Below are 12732 nucleotides of genomic sequence, written 5' to 3' on the forward strand. Positions count from 1 at the left end.
TTTGGTTATTTTACTTATCTGAGAGACTACTATGTAATTTTCACATACTCAGTCACAACAATTGATGAACAACTTGGAAATCATGTGTATTGGAATCGGTTGAGATATATTTTAAAACAACTGGTTTCCTAACTTTTTAGCTAATTATAGAGAACAAGTTGTTCGACCCAAAAGTTTGAAAAATAACAAGTTGTTTAAATACTTATTCGAATTTTCATTTCATTTAATATATTAAAACAGAAGTTATGACTTTTTTATGTTTGATTTTTTTAATTTAGACCATTCCTAGAAAATACCATATTTTACATAAGTTCATTATTATATCTTTTAATATATTTATCTCTTTATTTGAAAGACAAATGAATATATTTAAAATGTTGTAACAAAATCTTTTTAAAATCTTCTTATAATCTTTTTAAATTTACTTTCAAAAATTAGTTAGTTTAATTTAAATTATCATAAAATATAATTATAAATTAAAATTGAATATAGTTTTGGTTTATAAACGAAAATTTAAATAAAATGAAATTAAATAATTTAAAAAATACATTTACTAATATTTTTTAAATATTTTGTTAGAAATAAATATTTAAATACATCAAAAATATTACTTAACATTTTATAATAGTTTTAATAAAATTAAAAAAATACTAAGTTAATAATATCATAAGATTATTAAATAAAACACAAATGTCTTTCAACATAAACTTGAATTTGAAAAAAAATAGTCAAATTAATGTTTAAATATCAAGATTATATGAATAAAATAAAGTGTATATATATTATGAGTTATATTATATAATTTATATCTAATTGTACTACTATATTTTAATTAATCGATTTATTCGGTTTGGTCTATTTATATAAAGAGTCATATTTATATAGTATGATTTTTTAAAAATAACATCCATTCAATTTATACAGTATTACTAAATTCAAACCATATCCAGTTTTTTACTGAATTGAAACTCTCAAAGTAGTAATCATTGGCGTTGCAAATTGAGCCACTCACAAAGTCTTGAAAAGCTAACACAATTCTATTACTCATCACGTTCAAATTCGTTGGTTTCCAAGATGTGTAATAGATAGATGATAATTATTTGATTTTTCTTAACAATGTCTTATATAAATTGTACATTTTACACATATTGAACTACATTCTTTTGTCAACCATTGATGCCAAAGTTAATTTTATCCTTCATATAAAAGTCTCACGAGAGCTGCGGTCCGTGACACAAAGAGACAGCAATAGTACGTGCTCTAATTCTTATAAATCTTTTTGGGAACTAAATAGTCAGAATACTTGGCAATAAAGCATACAAAAGAAGTGACTTAAAACATCAAAAATTCCCTACGTGTCAACTTTTGCAGACGCTTCCTTTGAAGAATCCTTCACAATCTCTCGTTAACAAATCGATAACGATGTTTGTAGTTATGACTTGTGATGACATCCCAAGATATATAATTGGTAACCATCCAAAAGAAATACATTGGAAATCTTCTTTTCCATTGAATTAACAAAATTATATTTTCAATAAAAGAGAACGTTACATATATAATATAATTTTATCTTAGTGGTCTATTGGAGAAAACCAAATATAAAAATCGCCGAGTTAATTAGCTTTCTTTGCATCGAGAAAAAAAAATATAACCATAGGCTATCATAGTAGCATTGGACTTAAGCTTGGATCTCCTAACGATAACGACACATGCATTCTTCTTCTTCTTTTTTAACCCCACGACACATGCGTTCTTAAAATTGGTGTTGTGACATTTTGAATGGGTTTCTTTTACACAAAATGGAGTCTCAGATTTAGAGACAAAGACAAAAAAGCATAAATCTCATCGAAACGATCATATATGCAATAGTTGTCCTAATTCAAGAGCTAGCAAATCGAAGTTGAAAAGATTGCGTGAGTATTAGTGTAGAAATTATTAGGCAATAATATGATTGCTAACACGAGGTGATTGGTTGGTACAAGTTTATGTTTGCTTCACAGCAAAGAAATTATGGTTTTGTAACTTTTAGAAAATACATATAGTAATAGTATAAAACACTTTTCATCATTAAATTTGTTTATTATATGAATCTAAATATTTCGAACATATGAAAATCAGAATACAGCTAAATAAGTTTATGGTTCCGGAGAAATGGTTACTGACGATCTTGGTTTTACAATAAAGTTTTAGCTTTCCATAAAACATTCGGATTTTGTTTTTTTTCGCATTGTACTTTTGTGTTGTAATCTTTGTGGTTAATATAATAATTCTAAAGCGAAAATTAACACTTACAGAAAACAAACTATACTTAGAATTTTTTTTATTTATAACATTGTTAGATATTGGCTAGATAACAAAGAAAAAAAGGAAAAGGATTTTTATAGTCCCTAAAAGAAGACAAAGCCTGCTCCACTTTCCACTCACGAAATATCCTCTATTTCATCCAAGATCGTTCTCTTTGCCATTCACACTCACACATGTATTATCTTACATATACCACTCCCTAACATACGTGTTTTCTTCATGTGACTTGTGAATCTACGACAGTGAAAACTCATCTTTGTCTTATACTCTCAAAAGTGATTCTGGTTAATAAACTTCGACAAACTAAATTAATTAAAATAATTAAAATAATTGAACCAGAAAGCTCAACCTGAACTGTCTATTCTGATTAAAAAATGTATTGTAGATGCAGACCATCAGATCCAAATATTTTGACACACAATTTTAATACAAGCAATTGTCTAAGTTTCTAATTTATAGTATTAAAGGCTAGACATGTACATAAATGATCTAGTAATTTAATACTACCACATATAGATGCATTGCATGTACTTAATTAGCTTATGTTTTACTTTGCATTCGTCTCATATTAAGTAAAATTTATAGCGCTGCTTTAACAATAAAACTAATCATTGAGATGGACTTAATATCTACGAGAGTTAATTTAATTTTACGAAACATAATTAAATTTTGTTACTAAAGGCGGGATCAACGACATATATAGTCACGTCCGTCTGAAATCCCAAACTATATATCCCTTTCATTTTTAGTATTTGAAGTTTTAGAGAAAAAATTATTCCAAATTATATGATGTTTTTTATTTTTATGTAAAAAATTATTAATAATTAATATTATATAACTAGTGATATTATACATTCTATTTTATTATTTGGTTGAGCTGTAGTTAGATAAATAATTAATGTAATTTTATTTTTAATTTACATTCACAGTTCTAAAGCGTCGTGTATTAAAAACGGAGAGAGTATTTAGTTATTAAATACACAAACATAAGCTGATCTTAGCAAGATATGCAATTTTTTGCTTTAAAAAATATATGCCAATTTACATAGCTTCATAGAATCCTCTAAATAGTAAATACAAAAAAGTCCAATGACGTTTGACAAAAAAAAAAGCTAATGACTTTTTATTTAATTATTACCATGTGTCTGTCGTCTAACTTTTTTTTTGATCAACATAATTCATTCATACTAAGAGCAAGAATCAGTCCATGTTCGTGACCTGGCCCACGAAAGAGGCCTGGTCCATTACAGAAATTGAAACGGTAGAGGGGTCGCGAAAGGCCGACTTTGCTAAACGATCGGCTTCAACGTTTTTTGATCGAGAGAAAAAAAAGGAGATAGAGTTGAACAAATCTGAGAGACTCTTGATGTTCGAGACAATACCGAAGACCCTAAGATTCTCGATATTGCTTGATAGGGCGTTGCGAAGCATCGCTTTGCATGCAAGCACTTCTGCCATTAGAGGGGAGCTGACATATTCATGAACCTCTGAGCCCTTCCTTATCTGTCCTGTCTGGTTGTAGAAGATCCATCTGAGACCAGCCTTTAGAGTGTCCTTGTTCCATGCTGCGTCCGAATGACCTCTGGTAAGGCGTTGGGTCTCTATCTGTTGATTTCTCATCTCTTGTGTATGTGGAAAGTATTTATGATATGCTTAGTTGTCACTTGTGCAGAAATCCATTTCCGAGCTGAAATTATGCTTTGGAGGATTGTTTCCTCTGGCGTGAAATCCATGTTTTCAAAGAGGAGTTGATTCCTTGAGATCCACAATTGCCAGCAGACCCATGAGAGGAAGTTCTCCGAGATCCCAGTAGGGGGTAAGCAGGTTGTGTCTCGAGAGGCCACCAAAGCTCCTTCAAAGTTGACTTGTGCCGCTAGGTGAGCTGCGTTATTAACCGGAGCCAATCTTCAAACTTTTTGTGTGTACGCACAGTTGAAGAAGATGCGCATCTTTGACAGGAAATGTTCATGGTGAAGCCTCGTCTCTGTAGATTCTCACCAAAGGGCAGAGCCCGTTGAATGATCGACCAGATAAATACCTTAAGTTTAGGAGAAAAAGCTCCAGACCAAACGTCTTTGTACCAGTTCATGTTGGTGGGAGTATTCACGGTGTGACTTGATGTCACGGCTGAGTGGTATCTGGACTTTACGGAGTAAATTCCAGATATAAGTGGTTGCCAGATGAAGGTATCTTCCACTCCCTCTTGACTGGACCGCATGCATTGAATCTTCTTAGACATGCTAGGTAATAATTCCACTATTCTCACCGTGTTCCATTTTAGATCAGAAGTGAGGAGGTCTGATACTCTAAAATCACTGGCCTCCTCTGTAATAGGTCCATAGGATCTAACATTGCTTAATAGGAAGATCCAGGAATCGTGCCAAATCTTTGCAGTAACTCCATTTCTGATGGCTTTTCCAAGGTTGTCGCATAGGAGGTCTCTTCCTTGATAATTCCTCTCCATCTATGGGAGCATGAAGCTGACGACTCGATGTACATAAAAGAGCCGTTGTGACAATATTTACCCAACAAGGTTTGTGCCAGGTGACAATTCGGAGCAGTAATCAGGCGCCATGCAATCTCCGCGAGGAGAGCTTGATTGAAGGTTTGGATATATATTAATCTCAATCCTCCGTCAGTTTTTAGGCTTCGAAAGGTCAGTCCAGGAAACGTAACATAGTTTTTTCTTCTCATCATTTCCATCCCATCAGAATCTGGTGAGAGCAGATTGTATACGTTTGCATAGACCGACAGGGATTAGGAAGCATGACATATAGTATGTTGGGACAGCGGTTATGACAGATTTAACCATTGTCATTTTTCATACTATTGATAGGTGGCAAGTGGACCAGCTAGCAGCTCGTTGCTTAATTCGATCAACCACCGAGATAAAAAGATCCTTCTTCCTTCTCCCAAAATGTTCTAGTAGTTCCAGATATTTTCCTAACCCTCCTTCTTTTTGAATATCTAGAATATGTTTCGTAGAGTTTCTTATAGTGATGGGTGTCTTAGAGCTGAATGTTATTGATGACTTGTTGTTGTTGATTTCTGACCAGAGACAACTTCGTATTCCTGGAGGATATCCTTGATGTTTGCACAGAAGTTGGAGTAGCATAGCAGAAAAACATTGTGTCGTCAACAAACAACAAATGGTTTATTCGTGGTGATCCCTTGGCTACTCTGACCCCCGACAACATACTGTTTCTCTCCGCCAGCTTACATAAACCGGTAAATACCTCACCACATAAGATAAATATATAAGGAGACATGAGATCTCCCTGTCTGATACCTCTATGTGGGGAAACTGATCCGTAGGCAGCTTCATCAATCAGATAGGAGTAGGTTATAGTAGTGATGCATTGCATAGTTAGGTTGATCTATTTCTGATCAAAACCCAACCTCTGTAGAATTTGTCAAATGAGTTCCCGTTCCAAACGGTCATAGACCTTACTCATGTCAGTTTTGACTGTCATGGAACACTTCTTTGCTGCTGTTAAAATCTTAAGGTAGGATAAGACTTCGTGGGTAATGAGAACATTGTCAGTTATGGCTCTTCGAGGGATAAATGATGATTGGTCTATGGAGAGCTAGCAACTTAGAGATAATCTTGTGATAAACATGTTTTAAGACATACTAACTTTCAACTTCTTTTTTTCCCGACAAGCAATATGGGCTATAACAAGTTTACATCCTTAATTAGCTTTAGAGCCGAGTTCACCGTGCCACGAGGCCGGGTTAAATAACTGGCACAATTGTGTGCATTAACATATTATAATATATACTAGTTTTATTTATCGAAACATATAAGTGATAGTATGATACTATGTCGAAGCAAGGAAAATAATATGTATATAACATTATTGTATATATATATGTACACAAATATGTGTATAAAAGCTTGAACCCATCAGCAAGCTTCTTCACAAAAACCCAAAACATAAGATTTTTGTTTACTAAAAAAAAGATGGGTTTCAACTTCATCTCTCTCCTTTTTCTTCCACTTCTATCAGTCACAATCTTGTCGGGACTCGAGCAGGCTTTGGCTTCCGACAACACACTCCTCAAGAACACCAACCACCGCAACAGCACCGCGGACGGTGGGATGTCGTCGCTGAGAGGGAAGAAGCAGAGGAGTGGATGTAACTTGTTCCAAGGCCGATGGGTCTTCGATGCTTCTTATCCTTTCTATGATTCGTTCTCGTGTCCATTCATAGACGGCGAGTTTGACTGTCTCAAGTTCGGTCGACCAGACAAACAGTTCCTCAAGTACTCATGGCAACCTGAATCTTGCACCATCCCAAGGTTTCTATTTAACTATTCCCTTATATGTCCAACGTTTTTAACGAAACAATAAAATTGAGCTAACCATATAGTTAACAAAAATTTGATTGGTGGGTATGTATAAAATCTCATTCCATGCATTGTTTATAACCTTTTTTCTATTTAATACGAATTTGTTTAGCTAAAAAATTATAATTTGAATAAACGTAATTTCCTATGTCGTACGTTATGTTTTGTAAACTTATTAAAAGTTAGTGTTGATATGTATATATGTACTTTGTTTGGTAAACCGTAAACGTGGTTGTAGAGCACCGCATTGAAGATATTCTCTTCACAATGAAAACGAGTATTTATATTAATGTTATACATAAAAGAAGTTATCAAGTGGATTGTTTTGTAAGAATTGTCTAAAGTGGCAACAAGCTGTGATAAATTATTGTAAAGTATAAATGCATGATGATCAATGTTAATTACTTAATTTTGTTTAATCACGTAATTAGATTCGACGGTGCGGCGTTTCTGAGGAGATTGAGAGGGAAGCGAGTCATGTTCGTGGGAGACTCACTGAGTCTGAACATGTGGGAATCGTTGGGTTGTATGATACATGCGTCGGTACCAAAAACCAAGACAACTTTTGTTAAGGGAACCCCACTCTCTACTATCACTTTCCAGGTCTCTTTCTTCTCTTAAATAAAATTATAAAACTGTGTTCTCCGGATAAATACAAATCTAATTATCAATCCTCACGAGGAATAGTTGTCATTAACGAAAATGAATTGGCTTGTCATAAATACTGAATGCTTATTAGTCACGGACTATTTAATATATTCGTATTTAGAAAAGAGATGAAAAGGCTGTATGGTGCTAATAATGCTTATTAACATATTGTTGCTAGTGTTCGATCACACCCACTTGCCTACATCCCCTTTAAAGTTTATTTGATTTTCAATCTACAATTCTACATTATGAGAAAAGTGACACATACATGAGTATTAATACGTCTAGAAGAAGATATTTGATAGAAACATATAAAGTTTTCCATTTAGTGAAAATTTTGATTTGTTATTGTTCATTCGAAAGCTATTTTTTATTTTAACCATAAATGTGCAAAGTTCTCTATCATTCATGAAACCAAAAACAATGTGAAATGACATGTCTTCTTCACTTGATGTGGACCTCCAAACTTTTTTCTTTTATTTGTTTAAAATTTAAATAATGTTTACTTTTTATGTATTTACACCACTGTGCCAAAATTTTGTTTTTATAATCTTGATACCATAGATAATAATAAAAACAAATATAAAGGACGTAATACGTAAAGGAAGTACACTAACAACAACTCCAACAGTCCAGCTTGTTCTTTACTTTTCCCTCTGACAATTTTCTACTGTTCTCTTTGTTCTGCAAAACCTTTTTTTCCTTTCATTTAATAATTTTCTTATTTTTAATGGAAATAGATATTTTGAAAACCCCTGATTTTATTTCATTTTATGAAAAACAGGAATATGGAGTGACGTTACACCTATATAGAACAACATACATAGTGGATATATCCAAAGAGAAAATAGGGCGTGTGCTTAACCTTGGAGCCATTGAAGGAGGTGCTGATGCTTGGAAAAACATGGACGTCCTTGTCTTTAACTCTTGGCATTGGTGGACTCACAAAGGCCAATCTCAAGGGTCCGTACCAATGATTAACCACATCTTTAATTTAAACCCTATATATATTATCCTTTGTACAACTTAATGTTGAATCTTTCTTCTTCTTTTTTCTTGATGTTTAATTTAAATTTAGGTGGGATTATATTAGAGTTGGGTCTTCTTTGGTAAGAGACATGAACCGTCTTGACGCTTTCTACAAAGGACTTACCACTTGGGGTCGATGGGTTGATCAAAACGTCGATACCACCAAGACCAAAGTTTTCTTCCAAGGCATTTCTCCCACCCACTACGAGTAAGTCCATTTAAATTGCGACTGTTGCCAAACTTTATTTTGCGTATTCGTTATGTAAAATGCACACGCAAAAGCGAACACAAACAAACAATCAAGATGCATTTGTGTACCATTGTCTTTCTTGTGGATGACAGGGGAAGAGAATGGAACGAGCCGAGAAAGAGTTGTAATGGGCAAATGCAGCCGTTGGATGGATCAAATTACCCAAGTGGCCAGCCTCCATCTGCAGGAGTTGTGTCCAAAGTGTTGAGTTCGATGAAAAAACGCGTGTTCTTGCTAGATATCACCACTTTGTCTCAGCTGAGAAAAGATGCTCATCCTTCTACTTACGGTGGCGATGGAGGAAATGATTGCAGCCATTGGTGCCTCCCCGGGTTGCCTGATACTTGGAACCAACTTCTCTACGCAGCACTTTCCATGTGAATTGAGTAAAGTGCAAACACACCTTCATTCTGTAAATTACATTCTTGGAGGTGCAAAGAATCTGACAGTTTGCGTTGGGTGGAGAGTTAAGTGAAGACTAGAGACATAAAGAAGATTGGATTGCAAAGCGCCTTTATATTATTTTGTATGGGAGAAGCAATAATCTCAAATTGTCTAGTGTTGTGTGACTATATAGAAACATACTCAATAATAATACACTATTTTGGTAACTCTTGGCTTACTTTGATTTGAAGAGCGAAGCTGTACTTATGTAGATCTCCATTGAAATAGATTTATGTAGACTTTTGACATTCTCATTAACAACACTAATATTGTATCAATGTACCATGAACATATGTAAATTCACATTCAAAAGCTACCTGAAGAGGAGTGCCATACACTTATATTACTCACATTCTCACTCAATTATCCATGTGGGATCCTAACAGACCCTCTCACATTCGGATCTAGACATCAGAACGTGAAGTTTGTGACACTAGACATCCACACGTGGGCCACAATCCGAAGAAACTGAAAGTGTGCCATAACCACTTCCCAAACTACCTCAAAAGTGAAGAATGTCACACACTCAACTCTCTCCATGCACGGTTCTAATAACACGAATCTAACCAATAACAGTACTCTTATATGATATTCAATTGTACAAGAAGACCATTGCGTCTAGAATTACAGAAGAAAAAAAACTTGATCTTGAAGAACCCTAGAGGAGAGCAATTTGAGAATTCAATTGAAATCACCTCAAGGGAAATTGAATCCCTTATTGATGAGGATCTGCACGCAGCTCGTCTTCTTCTTCTTCTTCTCAATCTCTCTATCTTCCTCATCTGTGCTCCTCGAGTTCAGAACAATGGCCTTCACAACATCACTCAAAGGAATCTTAAGCTTCTTCGCCGGAGACTCCAATCTTGAAGATGATGGCAAGAGAGTAGCCGATTTCTCCAAAGGAATCGAATCAACAGGAGCCGTACGATCCTCCTCTGAATCAACGGTATCAGGGCTTTCCGGGGGAGAGACGAATCGAACCGCGTGGCTCTCCACCAATTCCTCCTCGTAACCCATCGAACCGTTTACACTATCAGAATCATCGGAATCACGGCGAGGCGCGGTTCCGTCGTTTAACGGCGAGGCTCCGAGGACGGAGGGATCGGAGTCTGGAGGAACGCCTCGTTGAGCGAAGCCGCAGCTCCGGAGGAAAATCTCCTGAGACGCGGTTTCGTGGCAGTAATCGAAGATGGAACTGATCTTGTTGTTGTTGTTGTTTCCTTCCATCGTCTCTCTCTCTCTCTGCAAACAAAGTGTTGTCTCGCAGGGAGGGATGCTTCGATTTACAACTTTCTAGGGTTTAAGGAGTGAAAGCTTTTTCCCGCTCACTTTACTTTCGAGGCGGTCTGCTACCAAACGCCTTTATTCATTGAACGCACACCAAAACGCTTTCATTCCATGTAAAACTCGAACTGAAATTAGCCAAAAAAACATTTTTCCAGTTGGGTTTAGATCTGAACATTTTACGGTCGGTTATGTTACTCGGGTTAAATACTCAAAATAAAAACATTTCATGAACTGAAAAGAATATATATTTGCAACTATTCAGATATAGTTTTTTATTATTCTTAATATTATTTTAGGTTTTATTTCCAGATTTTCAGGTACATTTTATATCTTAAATGTTTTTAAGAGTTTAAATAAATTTTAGATTGTTAGATATAGTTTTGGATATTCAAATTATGGGTTCTACTTCTAAATACCCGAAACTAATCTGATCAGAAAAGTTAGGATATTAGCAGTTCTAAAAATTGTAACCCAAATCAAGAACAGCCTTGAAAGCCAATCAAAACACATGCATTCCTATATGAGTCCAAAACTCTTTGGGCATTTTTAAACTCTACTCTATTTTTCACTCGTAAAAATGTTTTAATAGTATACTATTTTTCTCATCTATAATATAATAAAAAAAACGAATTTATTTTATATATGGAGAAAATTGTTTTTATTTGTTCATCGCTCTATTTTCTAGTCTAAAATAAAGTACTATTAGAGTATAATTCAACTCTATTATAGAATTAGTCTATTTTAGAGTGAAAAATAAAGTAAACTATCGAAGATGGTGTGGATCTGATTAGATTAGAACCGACTCAGACTTGATCCAAAAACCTAAATGTCCAGGCGTGGCTGAGACTGAAACATTTGTTTCTACGATTCAATGTTTAAACAAATTGAATGAGAACAATAAGCAAATTGAGATAGTGAGAAACAAACTTTTTTGTTCTAAAAACAGTCTGCAAAGTTATCCCTTTCACCTATCTTCTTCCACTAGGACATTTGTTCTAACTCAAATACCCAAAGAACAAGAGACACTAGTAGCCAACGTAAACGGCGGCATTCACAATGTAGCAGTCCTCGTTTTTATCACCCATTTCTTCAACTAGAACGCCACTTGAGCAGATCAGTCCTCCATCCACCACCTCCACGTTAACAATCTCCCCACTTCAAATAAAATCAACAAACGATTAAAGAGCGAACAATCTTGAAAACATAGGAGTTTTCTTGACAAGCCAACCTCAAAACTTCCAAGCTCCAATGGTTCCACAAAACTACTTGTAACATAAACTCAATTAATTCTAAAAGACAAACTTACTAGGGGAAGATAGATTTGACCTTGTCAAGATCCAGCTGGTGGTGAAGAGAACGAGGCACTCCAAGCTTTATCTGTAACTTCATTTCTCCAAATGAAACTCCAGGAATCGAACCTTTAACACATATACAAAAACATCCACTATATTTTCAGACAAAAGCCAATTGGGTTTCTGTCGGAATTGCTAAAAGAAACTCTTTCATTTTTGAGTAAAGAGTAACTATAGTTTAGTTTTAGAACTATACTAATCGGTAATAATAGAATGGCACCTCTCCTAAAAGCAGGAATCGAATTGGAAGAAATTGCATTCTTACAAGCCTTCATGGCCGCAGAAGTCACGTCCTGCCTGTTTCACCATTTTTGAACATTCAATCTCACATCGGTCTCTATGTCAAGACACACTACCTTTTTGACTTTTGAGAGTAGAAAAGAACTGAATTTGCCAGTACCCGTGTTGGTCGTAACCCACACCCATCTCAACGAACAGTAGCTTCATCGTGTTGTTGGGAACACCACCGGAAATTGTCTCCGCCTTCGTCTCCATGGCGTTGACTTTAATCAGGCGTGAGATCTTGCGGTGACTACTTGACGAGAGAGAAAGCGATGGCGATGAAGAGATTGTCAAATGAGATTGACGGAGACGAAGATTGGGGCGGATAAGTATCGAGCCAGCAGTAACCAAGGAAAGAGACATTATTGATTTCAATTCTTTTCTTGATTGTTGCACTATTCTAAACGTTTAGGACAAATTTGAAAGAAATAATAAACAAGGGTGTCGTTTTTCAAAGCTAAATTTCTATGAAACGACAGTTTATCATCATTGTTGTTAGTGAGCACGCAGCGACTAAAACCAAACAAAAACATATTAATAATTGCTGCTGTTCGCTATTGTCGAATGTCGACCCTTGTGCTAAATGGCTGCAAAACGAACACATATGATGTGATGTTAGGAGAACCAAAGGAAAAAAAATGTAAGGAGCACAACATTTTTCATCTGTATAAATAAACTCAAAGAAAGTCTGTAAATATGGCTAACAATTAAACGAAACATGAACTGAGTTTACTTTATAACCTAGCAAGATGAGTTTTTTAATTTTTTTTTTGTCTTTCCGTATTT

The 12732-nt window shown here is 35.0% G+C and overlaps 3 protein-coding genes across 4 annotated transcripts; 1 reads left to right on the forward strand and 2 right to left on the reverse strand.

The window, feature by feature from the left end:
• The first annotated feature begins 6205 nt into the window (after nucleotides 1–6205).
• On the forward strand, nucleotides 6206–9192 carry LOC106357755 (protein trichome birefringence-like 38). Its single transcript, XM_013797451.2, has 5 exons — nucleotides 6206–6606; nucleotides 7086–7257; nucleotides 8087–8265; nucleotides 8381–8539; nucleotides 8674–9192. Exons 1-5 carry the CDS (start codon nucleotides 6269–6271, stop codon nucleotides 8960–8962), a joined length of 1137 nt encoding a protein of 378 aa, XP_013652905.2. The 5' UTR covers nucleotides 6206–6268; the 3' UTR covers nucleotides 8963–9192.
• A 529-nt stretch (nucleotides 9193–9721) lies between these two features.
• LOC111199221 lies at nucleotides 9722–10042 on the reverse strand. The gene has a single exon (XM_048735494.1). It carries the CDS (start codon nucleotides 10040–10042, stop codon nucleotides 9722–9724), a length of 321 nt encoding a protein of 106 aa, XP_048591451.1.
• A 1111-nt stretch (nucleotides 10043–11153) lies between these two features.
• LOC106356189 lies at nucleotides 11154–12396 on the reverse strand. 2 transcript variants are annotated; one of them, XM_022688737.2, is made up of 4 exons: nucleotides 12065–12396; nucleotides 11885–11961; nucleotides 11639–11730; nucleotides 11154–11467 (listed from the first exon to the last, which is right to left on the reverse strand). In XM_022688737.2, exons 1-4 carry the CDS (start codon nucleotides 12307–12309, stop codon nucleotides 11453–11455), a joined length of 429 nt encoding a protein of 142 aa, XP_022544458.2. In that variant the 5' UTR covers nucleotides 12310–12396; the 3' UTR covers nucleotides 11154–11452. The 2 variants fall into 2 exon arrangements, with proteins under 2 accessions (XP_022544458.2, XP_013651443.2); XM_013795989.3 differs by having other exon boundaries at nucleotides 11619–11730; nucleotides 12065–12379.
• Nucleotides 12397–12732: the final 336 nt, after the last annotated feature.

The sequence above is a fragment of the Brassica napus genome, chromosome A7, assembly GCF_020379485.1.
Source record: "Brassica napus cultivar Da-Ae chromosome A7, Da-Ae, whole genome shotgun sequence".
Taxonomy (NCBI): Eukaryota; Viridiplantae; Streptophyta; class Magnoliopsida; order Brassicales; family Brassicaceae; genus Brassica; species Brassica napus.

Excerpts from the sequence above, each read along its gene's own strand:
- LOC111199221 (XM_048735494.1), bottom strand. The coding sequence starts at position 10,042 with ATGGGTTACGAGGAGGAATTGGTGGAGAGCCACGCGGTTCGATTCGTC.
- LOC106356189 (XM_013795989.3), bottom strand. The coding sequence starts at position 12,309 with ATGTCTCTTTCCTTGGTTACTGCTGGCTCGATACTTATCCGCCCCAAT. Across the intron at positions 11,731-11,884 it reads GATTCCTGCTTTTAGGAGAG|GTTCGATTCCTGGAGTTTCA; the intron begins GTGCCATTCTAT and ends TATGTGTTAAAG. Across the intron at positions 11,468-11,618 it reads GTCAAATCTATCTTCCCCTA|TGGGGAGATTGTTAACGTGG; the intron begins GTAAGTTTGTCT and ends TTTTATTTGAAG.
- LOC106357755 (XM_013797451.2), top strand. The coding sequence starts at position 6,269 with ATGGGTTTCAACTTCATCTCTCTCCTTTTTCTTCCACTTCTATCAGTC. Across the intron at positions 8,266-8,380 it reads CACAAAGGCCAATCTCAAGG|GTGGGATTATATTAGAGTTG; the intron begins GTCCGTACCAAT and ends ATTTAAATTTAG. Across the intron at positions 8,540-8,673 it reads ATTTCTCCCACCCACTACGA|GGGAAGAGAATGGAACGAGC; the intron begins GTAAGTCCATTT and ends TGTGGATGACAG.